Source organism: Seriola dumerili, unplaced genomic scaffold (genome assembly GCF_002260705.1).
Source record: "Seriola dumerili isolate Sdu_G_001 unplaced genomic scaffold, Sdu_1.0 BDQW01000191.1, whole genome shotgun sequence".
NCBI classification, from domain to species: domain Eukaryota; kingdom Metazoa; phylum Chordata; class Actinopteri; order Carangiformes; family Carangidae; genus Seriola; species Seriola dumerili.
In genome coordinates, this window is record NW_019174446.1 from 1,456,381 (window position 1) to 1,482,773 (window position 26,393).

At 40.5% G+C, this 26,393-nt stretch overlaps 1 protein-coding gene across 1 annotated transcript; it reads left to right on the forward strand.

Annotated features, from left to right (window-relative positions):
* The first annotated feature begins 20,126 nt into the window (after nt 1–20,126).
* On the forward strand, nt 20,127–23,511 carry LOC111227703 (DNA-binding protein inhibitor ID-4-like). The gene is made up of 3 exons (XM_022753354.1): nt 20,127–20,772; nt 21,328–21,393; nt 22,111–23,511. The coding sequence occupies exons 1-2, from the start codon at nt 20,395–20,397 to the stop codon at nt 21,373–21,375; spliced, it is 426 nt and encodes a 141-aa protein (XP_022609075.1). The 5' UTR covers nt 20,127–20,394; the 3' UTR covers nt 21,376–21,393; nt 22,111–23,511.
* The last annotated feature ends 2,882 nt before the right edge of the window (nt 23,512–26,393 follow it).

Sequence of the window (26,393 nt, forward strand, 5' to 3'; positions counted from 1 at the left end):
AGCTGTAATAAGACTAATACAAATGACTGAATTATAGGTCTGAATATCAGAGACGCCATTGACGCTATTTAAAAGATGCAATGCTCTGCACTCATTTTACAGTCAGACCAGTGTTTATCCCAGCTTTAAAAATGTAGCCCTATTCATTTGAATGAGGCCAGTTTGTTGATGCAGTGGAGTTGCCAGTGCAGAGGGCTCTGACTAAAAAGCACAGGGTTGTCTGGTAAAAAAAAAAGAAAAAAAAAGTGGAACCTTGCCCCACTTTTGCTGCAACGTGGCATCCAACAAAGTGGCCAATCACACATTCCTGGTAAATTATTTTGTTATTTGTTTGCTATATTTCTACTCTTTACTCAATTAAGACAAAGAGAATAATGATTGTCCCTTATTGATTTTACATAGTATTAAAATGCTCCTTATAATATAATATAAATATATAACAATATATATATAATATAAACCTGTGCTGTTTTTTAACGTGGATCTGTTGCTCAAACTTCCCATTTTATTGTCTCACTGTTACCTGAAACAAGTAGTACTGCAGAGGACAGAACCCACAGTTTAACAGTTTCATATCACAGCTTTGACTGTAAAATCACTTTTCCACATGCACACACAATCCAAGAACATGACATACATGCTCATCTGGGTTTATTCCAGGTATGTTGACCCAAAAACAACCTGGGTTACAGCCTGAACTTTCACACCAAGTAGAACAGAGCTTCACCCTGCTATCAACACTGATGTTTTATTTTATTTTATTTTATTTTTTTTATTTTATTTTTTTTACACTTTTACACAGTGGAGATTGTTGTTTAGAGATAGAGTGCACAAGGTCTTAAAGGAGCTATTTGTAAGTGTTGATACTGCTGCATAGCCAGCGTTAGCATTAACAGCTTTTTACTTACCAGTCTTGGCAAGAGCTTCAACCACTGTTGCTTTTACAAGACAAGAGGTTGCAACAGTCCCTCTGAGCAGGGATATGTCTTCAGGGCAGCCTGGAGGCTAAAGCAACTCTCTCAGAAAGTGATGAGACAGTCCAACCAGGCCAGGGCTAGCTGGTTAGCATGCTAACTTCAGTAGAAAAAAAAGAAGTGAAAGAAATAGAAACAAAACTAGAGGGTTGCTTTCCACCTCTGGAGACAGCTCTTGGTGAGTAAAGGAAGGAAGTTTGAAGCTGAACTCACAACATTTCTTCTAGACTGGTAAATTAATAGCTGTTAATGCTAATGTTAGCTACGTAGCAATAGCAATACTTACAAATAGCTCTTTTAACAGGATTCTTTCACTTCTACTGGGGATTTTTTGCTTTTTACTTTTTGTCACATTTTGCTGTATTGCAGAAGAAAGAAGAAATAAAAAAACAACAGTTTTAACCCATTTCATTGCTGTTTTAAACACCTGAATGCAGGTGTATATTTCCCAGGAAAATATATATATATATATATATATATATTAGCTGCACAGAAACAATGAGGTCTATGTAGAATGTAAAGACCTTGCTTCACACAGCTATAGGATCCTGAGCTTTCTGTCTCATTAGACAAGCAGAGCAGCCGTCATCATGATCATCTGATGACCTGCAATCATTACCATACAGCATACATCATTATCATTAATTATCTACAAAGTTAGATTCTGCTCTGCTATTTGAGCAGTTGATGCACTACATAGGCTACAGCGCTGCACTCTTTAATCAAACATGCTTTCTGAGCCTCTTCAGAAATATATTTAGCATCTCTAAGGGAAGCGTTTCTTATCTACCATTTTCAAATCCATCATCGTTGAGAATGCTCCCACTATAGAAATCCCAAGTGAAAAAAAGTCGTGGCTGGCCTGGATCTTAAAACAGACAAACAGTCCACAGTATGTGGGCCAATGCATGGGAGTAAGTGATTGTGTGACATAAAGGGGATTAAGCCTAATTACACACTGCATTCTTCTATTACCAACCGTGTCTTCTGCATACAGAAAAAAAACATACTGTGTCAGCTAATTGTTAAGAGTTTTGTTGTTAATCCATAGTGCAGCCCTGTCTCATTACATTTCCATACAACTAAATACCAAATATGTTCTTTAGAAAACATAATTGATGGCTGCATTATAGGGGAAATTTAATTTTTTTGACTGAATGAAGTTCTTCATTTATAAACAGGTGTGTAAAGAGCAAAACCATCACACCAGAGATATCAGGTTTCATGTCCAGAGTCCCGTCTGAGGTTAGGTTTAGGCAACAGGAGAACTTTGGTTAAGGTGAGGGAAAGATTATGGCTTTGGTTTAATGTAAATGAATGTTCCTTACATTAAGTAATGAATGTAAATAACATTTTTATGTACGTATTAACCCAGACCACAATCTTTCCCTAACCTTAGCCAATTGCTTTGAATGTCTAAAGTGGATATACTACGTCATCAGCGAACATTTTACTTATAGGTTCAGTATCAACATACTGTACTTTTACATAAATTAACAAAATATCCTCATTAATTTCATGGAAAACTTAATCCAGGTGCAAGTACATTTCCTACAAAAAAGGCAGGTTTATACAGATATAGGAGGGCTATCCATATCCATTTCTAGCAGCAAACAGTAGGGCTTGATAGGGTTTTATGTGTGTGTGTGTGTGTGTGTGTGTGTGTGTGTGTGTGTGTGTGTGTGTGTGTGTGTGTGTGTGTGTGTGTGTGTGTGTGGCAGCACTGCAGCATACAACATAAATATTGTAGTGGGTTCTTAACCATCCTCTAGAGTCTCCTTTTGGCAACTGGAAGTGAATAATGCATTACAGAGATGCAGGAAAGATAGTGCTTTATTACAGTTTTGAAGTATAATACGAGTTGTTTGCCTCTGAAACTGTTCAGCTGGGGAAATGCTTCTACTTATTGTGGACCTTTTTTTGGGCTATTCTATTTTTTTTTCTCTTTTGATACATATTTAATAATTAGGGTTATCTCTCTTTCCCCAAAGCAACGAAAACACACACGCAGAGAGAGAGAGAGAAAGAGAGAGAGAGAGAGAAAGAGAAGAGCATTGTTTTTTAAGTCACAGAGCTAAAACACGTCAATAACATTTGAAAGCTCTGATCAAAGCCAAAGCTGCTGTTTTTTGGGGGGTTTTTTTTGGATCTGGCATTTTGGTTTTCTTTCTGAATATTTTGTTCTCACTATTGGTGTTTCCATGGTGATATAAATCATTTTCTTCCACTTAACAATGGATCAAATGGAGCTAAAAACAGAATCAAAGCAGCCTGTGGATGCAGCATGAACTTTTTCTTTAAATAAAAAAAAGATAGAAATATACAGAAGCCCAGATTCTCTTGTTTAATGCTGAAAATGCAAATGACTTTAGATGTTTTAGGAGGTTTAGAAAAATGGCTCAATGAACAAAAATCAAGCACACTGTTTCCTGCTCATATCAGAATGATCTGTTATGCAGTATTTAACATAAAAACAAATCAAAAGATTTTCTAACATTTTAAGATCATAACTCCATTCAAGTTACAGTCTGCTGCCATCCATTCTCCCATTCTTTATTTATTATGATACAGAATCCAACTCCCCACACACAGGCAATGTGACACCACATTAAAGCATGACAACAGTTTCCTCTCAAAATCATAGAGGAGAATAAGTGTTGGGGGGAAAATGAACTGTTGGAAAACAGCACAGATAGTGGAGCCTGTAACTTGAAATTGACTGTGGGTAGTTCAGGAGATAAAGTGCTGAGAGGCCTGACTCTCTCCCTCTCTGCTCTTGCGATGTGCAGGCTCTTTCATCTGGTAAACAAATGTCTGAGATCTAAAAGCTTTCCCATAGTTGTTATGCTAACCTTGGAGAGCGAAGCCACCCCATTTGCATTTGAAGGAGCTAAATATTAGCTAAGAAAGAGAGCGCTCCCATTTAAAGGCATGAGAAAAAGTCTGCTGCCTTTGGTACCTAACCATCTGTGCTGGCTTCTCTCCCTGCACTGCAAACACGACTTCAGGAGCCACCCGGAGCTCAGGGTACTAACGCCATATACTTTGAGCCCTGCCTCTGAAAATAAGCCTTCCTTGCACCACATCTATTAATTCAGATAGGCTCCACTGCTTTGCTCCATCCAAATAAAGCTGTTTGGATTCAAGACCAAGCAGGCAATTTTCCATGACAAGTCCATTTTTGAAAATCTTTAGGTTCCTATGTGATTGTGTGTGGATGCTCGGCCAAAGAAAACTAGTGTGGTGGGATATAAAACACAGGACTGTGAAATACATCAAACAATTTTAGGATTCACTCACACTTCTCATTAGGCCTGAAAAAAAGTAGATTGTGAAAAGTCGCCACTTCTTTTCTAATGCAAAGTGGGTGTTGATGTGTGAAAATTAACAGGTCAATTTTGAAGAATCTGTTTCATTTTCACAATAATATGAATATAATAAAGTCAAATTTCTGTCATCAATTAAATGATCCTCAATAAAGACAGAGCTGCAAAGAAAAAGTTTTGAGAGTAAGGGCTTTGTCTTACACCCGGCGCAAAGTGAAACACAAGTCTTTGTCTTTGCTAGTTTCAGACACACGCAGTCGTCATTTTCCCATCCAGCACCCACGTTGTTTAAATAGAAAATCCATTTGCGACCCATCTGAGCACCCATGGGTGAGTTGGTCTTAAAATGAGGTGTGGACAGCCACATTGTTGGCACATTGCTACCTTGAGGCAGTGGAAAGTGAGTAGCCTGTCTCCATGAAAATGGTCAAGACATGATAATTAATTAACTGGGGGTAAGGGCACACACTTGAACAATTTTGCCTACGCTCTCACCTGATGTTTAAAATGTCAAAATCAAATAAAAAATGCTACTACTGATAAAGTTTCCAATGCCAAATGTCCTGAACTAGCAGTTAGCATTTTTATTTTGTCCAATCAACAGCTCAAAACCAAACGATGTGCCATTTACAATGAGATAAAACAGAAACGAAATTCTCATATTTGAAAAGCTGGAAACAAATGTTTGACTTGATAAATGGCAAATGAAAAACGAATGTGTTTGTTTGATGTTTAGTTTTTGTTGTTTTTCATGTTCTTTAACAGTGATGAAGTCTTGCAATGAGCAGCTGCAGGGGGAGTGTATTGTTGCCTCTGGATGCCTCCAGTGTGAAAGGGACCTGGATGCAGACAATATGGCAGACCTTCACAAGAGACACCTCCACAGTGGACAGGAAATCACATGACCTCAGTATTGGAAGTTGATCGTCTTGGTGTCATTGTTGCATTCATGCAGTCCACTTGTGGCAGAAAAGGTCAGAACTGAACAGCGCTGAGATACAGAGTTTATTAAGGATCTTTTTTACAAAGTTTGATGGTTTTTCTATGGCTTTATGCAAGGTTGTCTAAGAATGGATGTGTATGGAGAAAACACATAAGTGTCAGTTTTCAGTTGAAATTAATTTAAAATGGATACAGTGCTGTTGAGTGCAAACTGTTTGAATCACATTACAATAGCAAGCTAATGGGCAGCAGTCTGGTGTATATCTTGCATTGCTATTTTAAAGTCTTATGTGTATCTTGTTTTATTTTGAAATCATCTATATTTTTGTGTCCATGGTTGTTCTACTTCCTGTATATTAGGTCTCTGTGCTCCCCTCACTCTGTGTCAGTTTGCCTTCTGTAGTTCATGTTCCAGTGTATTTCCCAGAGAATCTGCAACCTGCTTCTGTCCTGGTGCTTCCTCATGTACCAGCTTCCTCATGAGTTGAATCCCGTTGTTGTTCCTGCCAGTTTGTCTGTCGTCTCACCTGTCTGTTTATCCACTCATCTATAATCCTGTTTATTCATATTAAAAGCAACTTCACAGCATCAACCTGTCTTGTTCCTATTTTGATCCAGAACTAACTAAATAGCGAGAAACGCCTTGAGCTTGCAGCGTAGCACGCAGTCGACATTAGCCTGACTATTACCACATTCATCTTTTACCCCTCTAGGACAGCGCAAGGAATGATTGAATCATTTACTAGCAGTTTTTCAGATTACCATCAAAATCCTGGAGGCCCAAGGACAAACCCAGCACCAAGCAGAGGTCACCTTGTCTAGGGGGAGACAGATTTAACCTTCCTATTTGTTTTCATACAGTTTTTATTGGTTTACATTGTGTTTTATTCTTCCTGTCTTTGGATGGACAGATGCTGCATATATATACTGCACTTAATGAAAGTATTGTGATTCTGAACTGTGTGCTCCTTGCTGATGCTCTGAAGTGTAACCTTGGGTAATACTTTCAATTAGTCATTTTTTGTAGATTTCAAGTGTTTGGAGTCAATTTATTTATTTTAGCATACCATCTGGATTCATTTTGATTTTGACAACAGAGGATGCCAGATATAAGTCCCTGTCTATGTCATCAGTAGCTCACAGGGACTTTCAGGGAAGCATAGCCATGTGAACAGGATATGCCCAACTGTACTGATTGCAGACTTTATTTGGAATATTGTTTTAAGCCTTTGAGAGAGAAATATATTTCTAAAAAAAAACATACATGTTTTTTTGTTTTTTTAATCTGTGTGCTACTTCACGGGAAAAAATAAGAGTACCAATGTAACCCTTATTTCTTGGTGGGTAGCGTTCTCAAGTCTCTCTGGGCTGTGGGTGAAAGGCAGGCTGCAATTTACTTTTAGCTGTCCTTTATAATCACACCGACACAGCAGGAGAGTTGATTCTGCTCTCTTAGCAGAACACATGTGCAACTCCTAAACTGTTACATTCACACCTGTCCCTCTGGAAACAATGGGAGGTGGGAACCAAAAGTGTCTGCAGCCAGGTTCTCTTGTGCAGCGTTGTGGTAAAACCATATTTTCATAGTTGTATTTGTGTGATCTGCCTGTTAAATTGACAATTGAAGTTAATGGACAAAATTAGTGACCACACCCTTTGCTTTTATTCTCAGAGAAGCTTCTGGAGCCAGTGAGGTTGGCGGTCAGAGGACCTCGCTTGCCTGCCTCCAGCCTCTGAACCCTGCGGCTGCTGCAGCACTGGAAGGTATACCTGTTACACCTTCCCAGGGGTGTGGAGGTGGAGAGGGCACAAACACCCTGGAGCACAAAGAACACACACATACACACACACACACACACACACACACACACACACACACACACACACACACACACACACACACCCTTCATTCAGCCTCTATAGTTTCCAACACATACCACAACACATTCCAACAGCACAAGTGCATCTGAGCGTCCTCCCTCAGCAACACACACACACTTGTTTTCCTTTTTTGTAAAGAGTCCTACTTGAATGAGAAAGAGGGAGGGAAGCTGTGCAGAGGTATATGGAGAAAAGTCACATCCATATTTTGTTGTGGTGAATTAAAGGTTTAGGCTTGTGGTTTATTTCTTTTTGTCACATTTTTTGGATCCTCCATTCAATTAAAACTATGATGAAGCAAATTATTATTCTATTATTAAGTCTAGCTGAAATTTAAATTCTACTTGTCGGGTCTCTGTAAATAATATTATAAAGGGAAGGTGTAGGTGTACCTGCTCTATTTGGCAAGTGCCTTGAGATAACTTATGTTGTGAATTGGTGCTATACAAATAGAAATTGACTTTACTTGATTTTCAGGATTATAAACATTTTTGCAATATGCAGAGTATTACGATAATGTATATTGTGATATTTTGCGATTTATTACCTTTTTTCAACGGCGAATAATGTCACCAATGGAAAACTTCTGTTTTATCTCATAAGGTAAAGTTCTCAGTCTGTTCATTTAACAAAATGGGATTGTCAAGCAGACAGACTGACCAACCCCATCATAAAAACCTGTCATAAATGCTGCATGCACCTGACAAACTGAACTGCTTGTATTGGAGTCTAGTCCAACTTAACTGAATGCAAATGTGTGTGGACTTAGATTACAGCTACTTTGAACAATGATAACTCATACAAAAAAAAAAAAATTATACAGCCTCATCAGCAAACGGGGAATTTGAAAGTAAATTAAATTGAAATAAAATAAAATAAAACATGTATGCTTAAATCAAATGTGCTACTGTTTGCTGCTGGCCTGTCAGTGTTCCTGCTCAGGTCAGAGTGCTCCTTTGTGCTGTCACCATGTTTCCAGCCACTGAGAAGACTTCAGCTGAGATGCTTGTACCTTGGCCAGGATAGGATAGACCTGCTCATGTGATTTCCACCAGCTTAGTGTGTCCTCTGTGAGAGCCAGTGGCGAGACTTCCTGGTATCTTTTCACCTGCTGGGTTTTGCTTATGCTTAGCTCACTGTAGTTGCGCTTGTGTGTAGTAATAGTTCAGCGGTTGAGAAAATGTCGTTCACTTCAACTGATATTTTCCTTTTTCTGTGGAGTTTTTTTTTAAAGTAGCTAAAACTTGTTTTTGTGAATGGCAGCCTCTGTGTCAGTCACAATATCTCACACAACTCCACATCATATAACCCGAACTATCCCTTTAATGTTGGATTTTAGTTGGTTTAACTACCTGTGGTTGTGCATCTGCAGCCATTTTGCCAACTGTTTGTTGACATGTCTGTAGCTATTTTCACCATGCGGGACCAAATAAGTACACAAGTTAAAACAAACACCAAGGATATACAGTATATAACAATTTCTTAACAAAAATTTAATTTATGTAATTTCAATTTTACTTAAATCTGTAACTTTTTCGGAGCAGCAGCTACAGCGACCTCTGCAGCCATGAGTGGTAATTACATGACACGGGCACATTAAATTCTCTTGGGCTCTGAAAATCATCAACCAAAATCATTATCTCAATACAAACCAACAATTATGCCGTCCACCTCTGTTGAGTCAGTTTCTATTTACCATTGAAAACCACCTGACCCCAGTGCAGTTTTGTGTTAAAATGTAGCTGATAGTCGATAGTCAGGGAGAGATAATGAGCAAACAAGTGACCATAAAAGTGACTTACATAATTCATCAAAGGGGCGGATAAATGATTGGGATGTGTCTGGCAGTAAATGCAGTTACTATTAAAATATTAAACATGTCACTTGGGAACCTAAAGTGAGCATGATCTACATTCTGATTGGTTGCTGCCGAACCGAGTCATAGTTTCGTCACATTAAAGTTGCCTGGACTTTGACTTTTTCTGACACCTACATCACTCAAGACACACCGCCAACGGGCATGCCGCTGTTTGCCGCTAAGAGACACTGGCTCACATAGAAAATGAATGACTTCCAGTCACTTTGAGGTTCTCTGCGCCTGAGTCTTAGTTTACTTTGTATCATTCACACACCTGTGACAGCAAAATGTAATTCCAATATCGAACTGCCACTACAACACAGTCACCAGTGCATAGTAGAAGCCAGAGTTAGAAGTTATGTCACCAGTTAAGTAAGGCAGCTGCCATCTTTAAATCTGCTCAGAAACCCGGCTTTTGCTTGGACGGAGGGCAGTTCCTTTCCTGCTCTGCCATTCGTCACTTTCTTTTTGGCCTGATGACCCTCTGCCAACCTTACTCTGTTCGTCGTACTTTCGTATCATTCAATGCTCTGCATGGTAGTGGCGCTCTCATGTCCTTCAACATGTTTGCTGTGTTCACCTTACTTTTTGTTCTATTTCCATGTTGTGGTGGTGGCTGTCACACACTGCTGTACAGTGTGTCATCGGTGTCATTAACGTCGGAACCTTTGTTCACACCTTGTTGCTTGGGGGCACAGATTTGATGGTTTCTCTCTGCCAGCACATTGGGAAAGTGGTTGTACCCAACCATTTTTGAAAAAGTAGATTTTAGTGGTTAAAACTAATAAACTGTGGGTTTGGTACATTGTTTTTACAGCTTGAATTGAACTTTTGTTGCTTTTACTTTTTGTAAATTGAAATGTTACATAGCTTTGCTTTGATAAATAATAATGTTGGGTTGGGATCAGTAATCAGCTCAATGAACACTTCCGGCTCAGCTGTCAGAGACACACTGTCATTGTGTTTCTGGATGTGTATTCTTCTGACATTAGGAGAGATTCAACCTTCAACCTAGCTGCTGAAATCGCACTTGATTTGCATTTTATCCTTTGCAACAATTCAAAAGTTTGTGTAGCATTTGAATGACGGTTTAATGGTATGCAAACAAGGAGGAAAGACACACTGTGAGAGGAAGAAAAAAGGAAATATTATAAGAGAGGCAAGATTCTCATGCTCTCCAGATACTGTTCTTTCTTTCTTTCTTTCTTTCTTTCTTTCTTTCTTTCTTTCTTTCTTTCTTTCTTTCTTTCTTTCTTTCTTTCCTCTTCTCCTCCTTCTCCCTATCCTCTCTTTCAATAACATTCCAGTCAGTGGTATGCAGTTGGATCATAGTGATGCAGGGTCTCTGCTGGCGTCCAGGGTCGCCGACAAGAAAGACAAGGAGCAGATGGTGGTCTTTGTCATTCCCTCCTCTTCTCAGCCTCCTGGCAAGCCTCACCGCCTCTCTCTCTCCCTCTCCCTCCCTCTCTTGCTCTCCCTCTCTCTCTCTGTCTCTCTCTCTCTCTCTCTGTCTCTCTCTGTCTCTCTCTCTGTGCACCACAGCAGCTCTCTGGGCGTCTGAATGGTGTCCCAACCTCTGCAATGCAAGCAGCCTTGTAGGTATGGACCTCAGCAACCAGATGGTGAGATTATTTGGAGCAATTAATTCTTTGAGAGAATCAGTGAGAACATGTTTGCAGCAGAGATTTGGGGGTGCATGGTTGAATGACATTCCTCCTTAAAGTCCCTCCAAGAAAAAAAAAGTTTAGAGGGGGTGGGAGGCTTCCAGGAAGAACAGGGTGAAAAAGAAAGGGAGGGTTTTTATCCAGGAAAGAAAAGCGTGCGTAAAGTATGAGGCTGTGTATGGGAACTTTTCTTAATGAAAAGGGGCCAAGGGTCGGCATTGGAATTTCTACATTCCAGAGCAAAAACTAAACAGGAAAAACATGTTTTTATATCAAAATATACTGATATGGATACTAGATATGGAGACTAGAAATACACACACCAAGCACTTTATTAGGAACATCTGAACAACTGCTTATCCAATCAGCCAATCATGTGGCAGCAGAGCAATGCATAAAATCAAGCAGATACAGGTCAGGAGCTTCAGTTAATGTTCAATTGAAATGATCAAACTTCAGAGTGGGGGAAATGTGATATTTGACTGTGGTTTAAGTGTTTCTGAAACTGCTGAACTCTTGCGATTTTCTAGAGTTTCAACATCAACATCATGAATCCTTCGACCCAACTCGCCTTCTGTCAACAGTCCAGGCTGGTGGTGGTGTTGTAATGGTGTGGGGAGTGTTTTCTTGGCACTCTGTGCCCCTTAATACCAATCAATCATCATTTGAATGCTACAGTCTACAGTCTTGTTGCTGACCATGTTCATCCCTTTACAGCCACAGTTCACCATCTTCTAACGACTACTTCCAGCAGGATGATGCTCCATGTCACAAAGCTAGAGTCTCAATCTGGTTTCATTTGGGATGTGGTAGAATGAGAGATTTGCAGCCTGAATGTGCAGCTGACAAATCTTCAGAAATGATGCAACATGGAGCAGAATCTCAAAGGAAAGTTTCCAACATCTTGTGAAATCCAAGCCACGAAGAACTGACCAACGGGAGGCCCTACTCAGGGTAAATATAGTGTTCCTAATAAAGTTCCCAGTGAGTGTTTATATAAAATTCTAGCAATAAATTTTAAAAAATGTCATCACATTATTAAAATCAGCAGTCCCTCATGTCAACTAATTAGCTGTCCAAAGAAATCAATCAGCATATCAATCAATCTGTCCATCAGTTACTGCCTTTTCAGGCCCAACAGTCTGTTGTGCTAAGCAGTAACATGAGGGCTGTGATCCGTCACCATGCTGCATCATGGACAACCTAATGACCCTGCAGGTCACAGGGTCGAGATCCTCATTAACTCTGACACTGGTTTTGTCATCAGTCTTTTCTCTGGATCCCTCACCGAGGATTTAGTCTCTTTTCTTGTTTCCATTCCTTCTCATTCCCACTCCTGTGAATTCAACATCCCGGGGGAGCGCTGGTGGAGCAGGTCTCTCTGCTCACTGTTTGACTGATCTGGTCCCAGTGAAACGTACTGAGATGGCTCAAGGCTCCAGGGCCACAGTGATATACTGTATGTACTAAACACAGACTGTTTATTCACATCTTATACTATGTATTATTTTTAAAGCAATAAATATTTATAATGTTGCCATTAAATATGGTTCAGCGTTTGTAAGAAAAAAAAGAATGATACTTTGTGTTTTATTAATTAACTAATGATTTATAGGTCAGTTTTAAGTAGTAATTAGTTAATTTGATAATCAGATACAAATGTCAGAAACTCTTAAATGAGCAGCATATAAGAGTTACACTATACTCAACAGCAGCGGTTCCCAACGTGTGTGCTGCAGCACCTTAGGGTGCCTCAAGGATCGGCCTAGGGGGCTGAAATAAATTACCATAACTATAATTTTATATTACGTTTTTAAACACCAAAATGGGAGAATTCATTTATTTTCATTGTTTTGTTAATATCAATATTTATCTCCCAATCTGCACTGCAGCATAAAACAAAATAGCTGATTTTCATTTTTGAATGACAATAGGCCAATATTATATCACATATATGATACTAGTACGTATATTTCATGTGTGATGATGATGTGAGCGAGCGAGCATGGAGGGCCAGCTTGAAAACATGGAGGTTAACTGTGTTTAAAAACAAGTTTGGGAGCCACCAGTGTGTAGTACATGTCCCCTCTGTCTCTTTTTGACTCACTCAACATTTTGTCACAAAACTTACAACATCAGCAAAGGAAACGAGTGTTCAGTTGACTCTGGGAAATGTATGACCCAAATATTTTTAACAAAGCAGGATAATGACATGTTGTAACAAAGCCTAACCTGGAAGAACCGAGGGGTTCTGATGCTTGTCGAAGAGACAACAAGCAGGACAGCAGCTGTACGACTGGGCGCAACACAGGTGCACCTGCTGTCACACACACGCACACACGCATGCACGCACGCACGCACGCACGCACGCACGCACGCACACACACACATACATACATACACACACACACACACACACACACACACACACACACACACACACACACACACACACACATTAAAATATGTGTCTGCACCTACATGTTGTTGGGTGTACAAACAGGTCAGGGCAAAACCAAGCAGGCATCCAAACCACCAGGTCAGGAGCATTTGATGTGACTATATGGTGGGAAATGGGGAAGTGAAAGTAGCAGCTGGGGGAATTATGAAAAACTCCCAGTGGCTGCAACAAGAAAAATCAGTGAATAACACGAGTGTGGCCCAGAACACAGATCCCACATTTAACACAGTTAATATGAGAATAGATCATGGCTACTAAACACAAACTCCACAGGTGGACTGGCATGTGTATACCTGTCTGTGGAGAGAGTTATCTAGAGTTTAGTTTCTTTCTTTTTTACTCTATTTTTATTCTCATCTCATCTTTTCTTTTTGTGAAAACACAAAAACAGGTTGATTGAGCTGCAGCTTTCACTCATTCTGGTTTTCTCTTTAATGTGACTTATATCTCTCATGATGCACTCGAGTGAGTGTTTGCAAGTAGGTGTGTGTGTGTGTTTGTGTGTGTGTGTGTGTGTGGATGGTTACTCAGGTTTCACAATGTAAACAGTGAATGCACCTGTGTAAATGACACAGAGAGAGCTGTTGAGTTTAGCTGGGAGGCCGTCAGGGAATGAGGCATGTTGTGTAAAATGTGTCACCTGGAGAGAAGAGGAAGAAAAAAAAAAAGTGTGGCACCAGGCATCACAGCTACAGCTGAGCCAGCCAGTTCAGTCAGATCTGGCTTCAGAAGACATCAGCAGAAGACACCAGCAGCTCTTCTACACCTGATACTGTACATGGTTAAAACTGTGCCCTCGAGTGTTAGATGCTGTATACTTAGAGGGATTAAGCACTGTTGTGTATTTTGTCGCAGCCAGACAGAATAACAAAAAACCAATCCACCTGTTGGGGTATTTTAAGTTCTAGTCTGGACTACTCTGTTGGGCGAAGACCTTTCTGTCACCTGTCACAAACCACAATCAGACAACCAGCCTGCACAGCTGGTGGCAGTTTAAAGGTCATGAGATGGAGTGTAGTGAAAGTTTCTGAGAATGTGAGCTGACATGTGAGGACTGTCAGGGTAAGAGTTCACCATACAATACATAAAACTGTGCGTAGTTACTTTAAAGAATGAGTGAGGAACCATTAAGGAACAACCTGATAGTTGATGGGTTATTTATAAGTATATATACCAACCACTTTCTTCATTAATCATTCCTCATTAACTCTGCACCCAACACTGAGTGGCACAGAACAGCAACCACTCATGCACACTGATCACTTAAACACACTCTTTTTGTGCACAGTAAAGTAAAGTTATACATCCTACTGAGTTACCAAGGAGTCCCTCATTACCTCATTACCTCATTACCCCATTACCGTCCTTTTTTGTGTCAACTCAAGCAAAGTGATGCATCACACACAGTGGTTACCTCTTTACCTCACATTACTGTTTTCTTGCATCCTCATTACACTGAGTAGTTACCAAATAGTCCCTCATTACTTCATGATTACCACACTATTACCTGACATGTTTGTGCAAGTGAAGAGACAGACTGTCCAGAGCAGTTGCTGAGTACTTCCTCAATACTTAGTCATTATCTTACAATTGTGCACCCCAGACAGAAATGTAATATATATCATATATGTCACTATATCAAGAGTGATGTTGTCATATATGTCACCTGTAGGGAGATATATTACTATCACACATATACATCCTCTGGATATATGAAGATATAAGTTTATAACATATATGAAATACCCATAGTAAAATTTGTATGTATATACAAATATTTAACATTTACATATGATGAATTTCTACATAGAACACACGTTTTCTATGTAAAAAGTATGTGTTAACATGTATTTACATTAAACATTTTTTTATTAAAACAACATGCATGTTAAAAAATGTGTATATATGTTTTCCTTGTGCATTTTAAATATTTCTATCTTCACATTCTGGGAAAGTGGTCTCAGAACCTATTGTTTAAAATATCAACATACACTGACAAGCTGTGGGATGGATATATACATATATATATATATATATATATATATATATATTATATATATATAAATATGTATGTAACTGTCTACAATATAATTACAAATACATACATAAATGTATGTATTTGTATAGGCTAGATATATATGTCAATTTTAATTGTTCCAGTTTCTAATGGGTTTCATATAAATTTTTACATATATGTACATATAAAATAAAAATATGCATTTCATATATGGAAATTCAATATATGGACATATATTACATTGGCGTATGGGACCCCAAAGTGAAGTGATACACATTTCCAAACAAGTATTTTAATCACAATATTCAGGCCACACATACATTAATATTTTCTGATGCATTAGTGATGCCAACAACTTCAAATAAATGTAAAAAGATAATAAACTTTTTAGTTAACTAATCTAAAATGTACACATTTAGAAAATTCTCCAATGTCTAGGAAAAATAATAAATAGTTTACAAATGTATTAAACTAGTAGGGAAACACTACGATGGCAATATACTGTTCGTCACACTGAAATTTAATCCGGTAACATATTTCTCCAAATAGATTTGTCATGTGTGTCGATAAATGCAGCTGTAACATTATAGTCCTATATTAGTTTTCACTACAATGAAATGGTTTGCAGTGTTTTCTTTGGACAGGCCTTTTTCACAGAAGACAGTTTACATGTCAGAGCAGGAAAAGCAATGGCTGAATACCATTTAGCTGCTTCGGTGTCAGAGTCCTGGGATTGTGCGTGCTGGCTCACTGTCACACTGTCTTGTCTTACTGGGCACTGATGATGTTATTAGAAACACCTGTGCTTTTCCTGCTATAGCAGCTTTCACACTGGACAAAAAAGCCCACGAACACCCAGTAACATGTGGCCTTTGTCTTCACTGTGAAAGGGTACAATCGGCATTCATGACTCTGTAGTAGTCATGGGTATTTATTGGCTTCAGCTCCGATCAGCAGTGATGTAATTTTTCCATGCAGTCACAGCTTTTGGTCCACACGAAACACTGTAAACACACCTGTCACCTGCCCCGCACAGTCTATGGGCTACACACAGCACGGCGATGCTAACCTTGCTAAGTAGCAGCTAGCCGTCGTGAAGGCCCGCTGGGAATGTGCTGCACTCAGGGCTGCAAGAGAAAAAAGTTTTAAAAACACACGTTTACTGGCAGAAGCGTTTCACAGGGAGGCTCCAACACTGAGGGGAGCATCAACCCACAGATGACACACGATGGATAATAGCTCACTGTCAGTCTAAACGGAAAGGCACACTCGGCTACTGGAAATGTGAAGGGAGTCAGTCACCTTTTATAGCAGGTATATCTGCATTTAGAAAACCTATATATATATATGCATTAATCATGCTGTAAAAAGGGTGTATGAAAAGTCAAAATACATGCTATGAAAAGGCCTGTTGGACAGGACTCAACCCTCAAAATGAAATATTATTGTTTCCCTTGCATTTATGAAATCGCCTGCACTTGAAATAATGCACAGTGATCAGGCCAAAAAATACTTTGCTGCTTTTCTTTGCTTGTTAAAATGTTGACATATTGTCAGTACAAGTTTATTTTGTAGTTATTCTGTTTTGCTACAAATGTTCTGGACGGAGTGAGTGTACACATGTGGTTTTGGAAAACATGATAATAATGCAGGGTTCTGTTTCAAATAAAATGGAATAGTGCTTTGTGGTTTTTTCAAGCTTTCTTGATACGATATCTAAGTAATGCCTCAACAGAACGTCTAATCAAATTTCAAATTTTGCAAAAATATTCACTTGGACTCAAAGATGATCTGATTAGACTTTGGTGGTCAAAGGTCAAAAGTCAAGGTCGTGGTGGTAGCCATTACTCAGGACTTCACACAAGTGGTTAATATTTTATATGACTCTGGATAAACAGAGATGTAACCTGAAACTCGTCTGAGTGGAGGAGGCAGACAAATCTAGTTCTGGATACAAGATGTGTAGGTGTGAACGCTGGGATCAAAAATACTGGCTGATGAGTCGACCTTCAACCTTCTTAGCTAATGGAGTTCAATGTTTTCTTTAAACTCTACATTGAATTCTACAAAGCCTTGGTTCAGAAATGTGTTTTTTCATTAACCTTTTTCTGTTTTATATCATGTTTTTTTTTGTTGTTTTTTATTTGTATCTTTTCCATTTTGGACTAAACTATTTTACTGCTCAAAAACCCAACTGTAATCCTTACAGTGCAAACAAATCCCTTGAACCTAAACATAAATCCAATGTGTTTAAAAGACAAAGGAGGTAATTAAAGCTGGTTACCTGATAAAATGCTCACTGAAGTGAAATTATTTTGTGTTAATACCATGAGGGAAGAAGAGGTGTTCGGCCACTTCTGCAACTTCAACCACAATTCAGGGAAACCTCTTGCACAGATGTGGCCTTCATGCAATTTCCACTTTGAGTATGGTTGTAACACTGTTGGCCTACCACAAGAGAGTTTAGTTGAAATACAACTAATGCAATACTTGATGCACCAACTCTTGGGTTCTCTCCTGAACTACACACTTGTAGCTTTGTCAGAAAAAGCAGACAGGTTGAGTAAGTAGCCTCTTCTCTGTCTCCACACTGTGTAGCCACAACAAACACAAAGGTTCACCTATCAGGCTTATCTAGTAGGCTAATGAGTCTCTGGTTACCAACCTCCAGTCCCCAGTCAGCACTGCTATAAACCTTTGGGGAAGTAGAACCAAAAGGGCCACAATTAGAGAAGTACATGCAGAGGAAGCGTGAGAAAGCAAACTCAACGACAGAAGGGCAAAGAGATAATGCACACTCATGTTTCCCCTTTCCCAAGCTATGAATGATTGCATGTGTTAAATATGAGGACGATCTATACATTGTTGACTTGGTACCAGGCTGAAGACAGACAAGAATAGAATATAACAAAGTCACTGAGCACAAAGTCAAAGCGCGCCTAGTTTAAATTCCTGCTTCCACACCTGGTCAGCTCAGGTGTCATTAATTGTTACCATGGTATTATTGGTGTTAGGCTTGGTTTTTTTGGCTTAAAATGAGTCAAGTCTTTAGTTTTGGTCTTACTTGCATTACACTAATCTATGAGTAACATTAAGACTGAACCAACACTGTCAGACCAGCCTAAAATATCTTTGTGAAACTGACCCCAGGCCTTCACACTTAGAGATGCAGTTCTATCTGAACTTAATGTCCAACAAGAAAAATGCAGGAAAACTCTTCTTTGGTGGAAAAATACATTAGAGTCACATACAACCAACTGCTGACACATTTCAGAGCGAATGGCATTTGAATGTCTCAGTTTAGTTTCACACCGTCTTTGATCTGTTCACAAAATTGTAATCAACATTTCTGTCGAAACTTCAGATGAATTATTTTATATGGAAAAACTATTCTCGGCAGCGTTTTTTTTTTTTTTATCCCAGTAGCTTTCAGTAAGGAAGCCAAAAACTAGAGTCTCCAACTTTCTGTTTTATTATGGACATAAATGGTCAAAGTGGTAGCATTTGTGAGTCATTGCTACGGCTAAATGGACAGTGTTTTTCTCAGACCTCATCCGTCATCTGCTTGTCATGGGCGAGAGTTCATGCACTGTGTTGCTAATGGAAAGGCTAGCATCAAAGATTCATACCACTGACCTCTTTGAAGTTGTCCCTGAACCAAACATTGTTGCACACATTATTGAGCAGAACAGTCACTTCCCATGGCAACAGAAAACAGAGAGATAGAGAGAGACAGAGGGAGGAAGACGAGAAGAGAGAGAGGAGAGGAAAATACCCATTTACAGCCATTTAAGCCTTTCAGTATTCATGACAGAGGAGACTGTGGTGGTTCCCATAAAGTTTGGGACATTAAACCTCCAAAGAGGCACTGAGGTGGGTGTCATCTCTGCTGCACTCAGACCTCAGGGCCCCCAGATGCATCTGAGATGGAAAGGATTGTGGCTGAACCGAAGCTGAGAGTGGCGTCTATGTTGCCAAGCAACTTGCATGAAAAGAAAGAAAGAAAGAAAGAAAGAAAGAAAGAAAGAAAGAAAGAAAGAAAGAAAGAAAGGAGAGGAGAGGAGAGGAGAGGAGAGGAGAGGAGAGGAGCTGGGTGTGAATGGATGAGCTCCTGATGTGTGGCGCCAGGCAGTCTGCCCGGCGGGGCGGCTTCAATATGCGGCTGTGAGGGAGTGAGCGGAGCGGCAACACGGCCCGAAGAGCGGAGGAATGTATGAGGCATAATAACACACAGCGGGGGGAAGGAATGGCAAGGAGGCCCTGCCAAATTGCCCTGTCCCGGGTCCCCTACAGCTGCAGCCGCGCAGTCAGGGCTGAGGAAGTGAAAATGTTACACGAAAACATAATCACAATTTATTCAGTCAGAGATGATGAGAATTATATCCATGCAGCTACTTAGGAATATTATTTTTGGTGATATCATATCTACTTTTGGTTTGTTTAATAATGAGTTAAATGGTTTTCATTCCTGCCGGGTGGCGTTTTGATTTTCAGTTTCCAAAGTGAGGTAAGGCAGGGTTTTTCCTCTACGCAGGTGGTTCGGCTCGGGATCATCTGTCACTGCTGGGACCAGTAGGCAAAGAGCGAGGCTCTGCGCAATTACGCGTCAGTGACTACAGCACTAAGGACGCAGTCAGACGCTAATCAGCGAGGTGAATTGTGCAAATGTACCATCACCTGTGACTGGATCAATCAGAAAACCTTCGAGATCGTCTCTCTCTCTCTCTCTCTTTCTGTCGCTCTTTTTCCATCTTTCTCTCTCTCTCTCTCTCTCTCTCTCTCTCTCTCTCTCACACACACACACACACACACACACACACACACACACACACACACACACACACACACACACACACCTCTCCTACAGACAGGCAGCCCACCGCAGCGCACACAGAATGAGACACGCCTTTTTCTCGGCTCCGTTGTCGGGTCGGTGGGCAGCGGGCTGCCGGTGATTGACCAGCTTCTCTCCCTGATCTGTCAGCCGGCTGGCTTGGCGCCTCCCCTCTCCTCTATAAATGTAGGAAATCTATTCATTCCTTTCACACCGAGCGTGCTGAAGTGAGAGGAACTGTGAGGCTCTACGGGATGTTTTGACAGACTAGAATTTCGCCTTTTGGTTGATCTTCTTCTCTCGCTAATTTGAGGCTGTATTAAAGTGGCATTTGCCGTGTTTACAGCGCCGTGGTAATCTCTAATTCCTCTTGCTACTAGTAGTGTAATTGTTCGATTTTTTTTTGTTGCCTCTCGCTGAGCGGTTGGTTATCTAAGATGAAGGCTGTTACTCCAGTCCGCCCCCAGGACTCCTCCTCCACCAGCAGCCAGCTCTCCCTGCACTATCTGTCGAAGCAGAGCCTCAACATCGCCCGGTGCAGGATGGAAGAGGAGGAGCTGTTCTGCCTGCAGTACGACATGAACGACTGCTACAGCCGACTGAAGCGCCTGGTTCCCACCATTCCGCAGGATAAGAAAGTCAGCAAAGTGGAGATCCTCCAGCATGTCATAGACTACATCCTGGACCTGCAGCTGGCCCTGGAGACGCACCCTTCTCTCCATAAACAACAGCCACAGCGGAGCGGGACCTGCCCTCCTCCAGCCTCCAACCCCAGCCGGACACCGCTGACGGTGCTCAACGCTGACCACCACCAGGTAAGCGTTAACCAGCAGGGACGCTTCTCCATTCTCTGTGTCCTCCGGAACTTACCGGGGACCCCGGTTTACCTCCCCGTCCGCCAGTCAGACTCAGACAAAGCGCGTCATGCCCGTTATGTGTCATTGTCCTCTCAGTGTTAGAAAACACAGAGAATCATCTAAATGTTTTACACGTCTTATCGCAGCCTCGGAAAATCATCCGTAAAAAATGCATTTGGCGTGGGCTAGATTGCGCACTTGATTGCGGGCTTTATGATTTGCATGATAATGACAGTGTGTGTCAGAGGCCCTACCTTATCCCAGGGTTGGTGAAGTACCTCAGCCTGCAGCCCACTCCACTGCGCACAATAAGAGCAATTTGTTATTCAATAGGCTATAAGAGAATTTATTATGGGAGATATAGCGGGCTAATTTTCCGCTGCTCTGCTGTATATCATTTATTTCTCAGGGGTTTGGGCCTTGAATTTATTTATGTTTCTCATGCATGGAAGCAATAAACCTTTTACATGATTGTTTTTAATGTTTTTTTTTTCTTTTTTCTTCTTCTTGTAGAGGACGTCAATAGTCAAAAAGCCGGAGGACACGATTTTATGCCGCTGAGACATGAGCACTGCATTGGTAAGTTGACTTCAAATAATATGAGTCATTATTTGAAATGTTTTTTATTATTATTATCGTTATTATTATTTTCCTTTTAATCAGACGCATGTGGCCAGTAGAAAACACCACAGGCCCGAAGCGTGGCCACTGAAGCATCCCCATTAACTTGATTACTGTAGCCTGTATGTGGTGTAAATTGACAATCTCAAGAGTGCTCTGGGGAGGCCAGGAGATGTCAGAGAAAATAATAATTGAAGAACATGAAATTGGCAGCAACCTCAGAGGCAGCTGTGCTTTGCGCAATAACTGTCACTAGTGTAGCAATCTGGGAAGAAGAGAGGGTTAAAACCTCAGCTTGTCCTCTCTTTCAGTCTTACACACACACACACACTCCCTCTCTCTCTCTCTCTCTCTCTCTCTCTCTCTCTCACTCACTCTCTCATTCACTCTTTGTCTCTCTCAGTTCCATTCAAGCTGCTGCTCTGGCTTTACTGTCAGATTTATAGCACTGAATCTAAATACACCTGGATAAGACTAAAAGTATGTATGGTGTGTGTCTCTGTGTGAGAGCCTCGGCTGCCTCTCCTCAGCCTTTTCCAAACAGCCCGAGGAGCTGTGTGCTTGTTGTTTGACCTGGTTTGTTTTGGGTTGTTGATCAAGCATGGCCTCTGTTTTGTCGGTGGCGCCAGTCAGTCTGGATTTCTGCAGCTCACCTCCCCCCCTTCCCCTCCACAGGTGTGCAGGCTGCACAGAGCTGCTCCAAAGCCAGCAAAGCTTCGCCAGGGACTCACACCCAACTGGAGGCACAATCACAAGGGGATTTCAAAACCGCTGGGAGGAATTAAACCCAAATAAAGTCACTATTCATATAAGCTTTTTTTTTTTTTTTTTTGGTTCCATTGAACAAGGAATCACTGTGTAGACATCTCCCTCTTCTTCCTCCTGTTTAAGTTGCTCTAACTTTACTTCTTCCCACTTAAAATTTTTCTAAAAGAGTGAAAATATGGAATCCCCACGTGGAGAAGTTTTGTGTTGGAAACTCGTCTGTCAACAGCTATGAAAACTGTTTGTGAATTGTGCTTAAAGAATAGTTAAAAATGACTCCAGTTTAAAGCTTTACTAAACTGCGAAAATCATTGTACATGTTTTGTACATCTATTGTTTAAAATAGATGATTTGTGTTGAACAGGGATTTAATCCCTGGAATCTTAAAATGTTTCATATTGTAAAGAAGAACAATTCTGATTCGAGACAATTAAGATTGTACATAAAGAGACACAAATGTTCTATAAAAGTATGTGAAAGGAATACTTATATGTTTAAAATAGACTATTGTAATTATAAGCTATTTTTATTAAAACCTTTTTTGTCGTTATGTAAATATTGTGTTTCCACGTTATGCTCTGCCAGTAATGTCCTCACATGACGATATCAGTTAACTCTTTGCAGTGTTTTGGAATAGTTGAATATGTAGCATGTCAGGCTCATTGCAGAGATGTTGAATGTGCACTGAAGCAGCCCTCCGTGTGTAGATATGTGGTGGAGTTCAATACAAGTTCTTTTATGATTTGGCCTGCTCAGCTTTCTCTTGAGTTGTTTTGTATTCATTAACTACGACAGCTTTGACCTGCTGGGAGCGATGGGTCGCTCTGCTATTTGATCTGTAACAAAAAAGGCCTGATCTGATTGTGTTACACCGCACTCCTGTTCAAAAAAATGAATCTGGTCGTTACAGCACTTTGACAGTGTTTACAATATAATACATCAAAATCACTGCAACACAATGTCGCTGTTCTAGGGGAGTTAATGATTGACACCATGAAACCATGAAACTTTGGTTATGAACTGATGAAATATGTGAACATGAAGAGACTCTTTTCGGACAAACAAACAACTGTATTCAGACAGGCCGTGTCTTTAAGTAGATATGAACTGATTTCCCTGTCGGAGAGTCAGCAGCCGTTGTTAATGTAAAGAAAAGAAAGCCTTTATTTTTCATGACATTGAACACCGAATTTACCTCACCACCCTCCTGCCAGTGTGAGAGGGCACTTGTACATTACTGTCAGCTGCACTGTTGGACTTGACCTTCACTGGCTTGTGAGGAGTTGTCAAAACAATTAAAGTTTCCAGGAAGAATTGTGTCGTCTCAAGTTTTGTCTCAACAGGCATCTTGGTCTCTCGCTTTCAATGCCTGCGCTGTCACGTGAAATAATGAGGGGAAACGGGGAGGTGCAGGGTGACACCGCGCACCGCTTTCAGTGAGGACAATTGAAAAAAAAAAGGGTGGATAACAAGATATTAGAGTGTTGCAGGTGTCAGCTACTGTCGGTCCTCAAACCTGTTTGACAGGATTCAGGGATAAAGACTTTTATTTTGTAGGCTTTCATTAATTCCATCACACACACACACACACATATGAACACACACACAGCCACAGGTTTCCAGAAACGCAAGAGACAACCAGGCAGTCAAATTCATATTAAACTATGAGCCAGGAGTCATTTGTTTCAGAGCTTTATCTATTTAAATGAAAATGTTTACGGTAAATTTCTTATTGCAAATGATCTCCTTAACAAAATGGTTTGACTTATAACATTTAACTCTCATAATTATTTTTTACGAAGCAGAGGTGAAGGGGAGAAGAATATCCTCAATGGTGTGATTTTGTGAAATATTTTCCTTTAGCAGAAGGAGCAGGAGCTTTCTTCATCTCACGGTCTCTAAATAAACTCTCTTAATAATATAGTTCATTAACAGGAAACTGAATATAGCAGAACGCTGTAGTCAATAATTCACAGCATTCAGGTTTACCATAAATGTACAGTCTTTCTGTAGGATGCATTCAGCTGGTTGACCCGTGATGAGGAAAGATGTACAGTAAACACTACTTCCTACATTAGCAGCATTGCCATTGATAAAAAGCCATTATGTTGCCTTACAATTAAATGACAAAACTGTCAGGTAAGGAAGTGTGATGTTAAAACAGTAGTTCACAAAATAATTGCTAAGCAGAAGATGTGGAAATTATTTTACTAAAAGAATTAAAAAGAGGAGAGTTGCTGAATAAACGGCCATTCAACTGTAAACTATACTCACGCTCCTAATTGAGAGAAGCTCGCAGTGTTTCTGCAGGAGGCCTCATGGAGGTTACAGGAGCAAAAGGAGTGAAAATAGCTGCTATATCTCAACTGCTTAAAATTATTTTTGAAGAAAAAAGCAGAGATTGATTTTTTGCTTTAATGTTAATGATTTATGTTTTTTTCAAACGTCTTTAAAAAAAAAAAAAAAAATCTGAAATGAAAAATTTATTCTTGATTCAACACTCCCCTTCATTTATCAGGCTTTTTTTTATTTTGAAAATATTCTGAAACAATAGTAAAAATGTATCCTGAATACCGTTCAAGTCCGCGGTCAGAAAACATTTGCGCCTCAACAGAACAGTGTCCGTCCTGTCTGCCGTCTTTCCCACAGAGCTGAGACACACTGACCCTTGTTCACTTGTCCCCACATCAACCTGCTGAATGCGGGTTAAAGCGGTGGTTTGACACCGACAGGCCCAGCGATGGAGGCGCCCTGTGGGTGCTACAGACACCTTTCAGACACGCTGCTCCACCGTGGCCATCTGAGGATACGCGGGCTACGCAGGCCACCTGTGTGTGTTTATAGTCCACAGTAAGAGAGCCTGGCCTCGCTGCCCTTGACAAGCACTGTGACCTTGTGATGTGTGTGTGTGTGTGTGTGTGTGTGTGTGTGTGTGTGTGTGTGTGTGTGTGTGTGTGTGTGTGTGTGTGTGTGTGAAAATAGAAATGAAAAAATGTGTTTTAGCACAGGTGGCCATCTTGACAGTTAGACCTTCCTGATATGATTAAAGATATTCTGGGTGTCAGAGAGAGCACAACACGACCCTGAGAGTTCAGACCTGGCCTCAGCAGCCATGACGACACAGTTGGTGAGAGCTGGGAAAATGCATTTCTCACAGTAAACGCTAGTTTTTATAGATAAATTCAGGGATACGCTGGATATAAACCAGCTGAACCTTTAACTCAGTTCACCCTGCTGACCTGAATAGCTTTCCTACTGTTTTCCATCATGTCATTTGATTCATCACATATTAATCAAAAGTATCAGGATTAGATGAGATGCGACACAGCAAATGTGAAGGTCAAAATCGTGATCACGAAAATGAGTGTGTATTTGCCACAACGTTGCGTTTTGTTGGTGATGCAAAATAATCCAATATAACGTGTTTGAAACAGGGTCGGATTTACTCACACAGCTGCTAAACGTTTCCCAACACACATGACTCTTCTCAGATCTCATGATCATTTCAGTCACACGATCAGTTTAATTTCCTGCTGTCCAGCTGCACTTCTATATCGAGAGAAAATATATTTGATATTCCAAAGACAATTCATTCACATGTAACCGTATAACATGTAATACATTTAGCATTAATATATGGCATCAGTTCAACAGCCAATCAGAAAATACATACATACACTGACACTTACACTTACACACTCATTTGATCCTGTTTACATGATGCTGCAGAGAGACTTGTTTTCCCTCGCAGCTGCCGCGCTACAGTGAAACAGCATCGACACAAAGCAGGAGACGTCTGTTACACCTCCATGATCTGTAGCCTCGTCTCATTCTCTATTAGTCAGCACTGACACTGCTGCCATCCCCAGATACATTATTCATCTGCGCCGCTATTATACTTTGCTGCCCCATGTTGACTAACAATTCCCACTGACTTGCTATTTGCCACCACAGTGATGCCACATCCTGTATGACTCCAGCATTAGCACCGCAGGAGTTTTCAAATAATTCCTTTTGGGGCCGAGACAGCGGTGCCGCAGAGGAGCATGAGAAAAGTGTGTGAGACTTGTTCATCAGCTTTTTCATCCTCTTGTAGTTTTCCAAAAACTACTTCCTACCTGCGGCCTTCCTCTCCTCGTGCCCGTCCTGCCCGCACCACATCGTGGGAAAGCATCACATCCTGTTTGATAAGG

Excerpts from the sequence above, each read along its gene's own strand:
- LOC111227703 (XM_022753354.1), top strand. The coding sequence starts at position 20,395 with ATGAAGGCTGTTACTCCAGTCCGCCCCCAGGACTCCTCCTCCACCAGC. Across the intron at positions 20,773-21,327 it reads TCAACGCTGACCACCACCAG|AGGACGTCAATAGTCAAAAA; the intron begins GTAAGCGTTAAC and ends TTCTTCTTGTAG.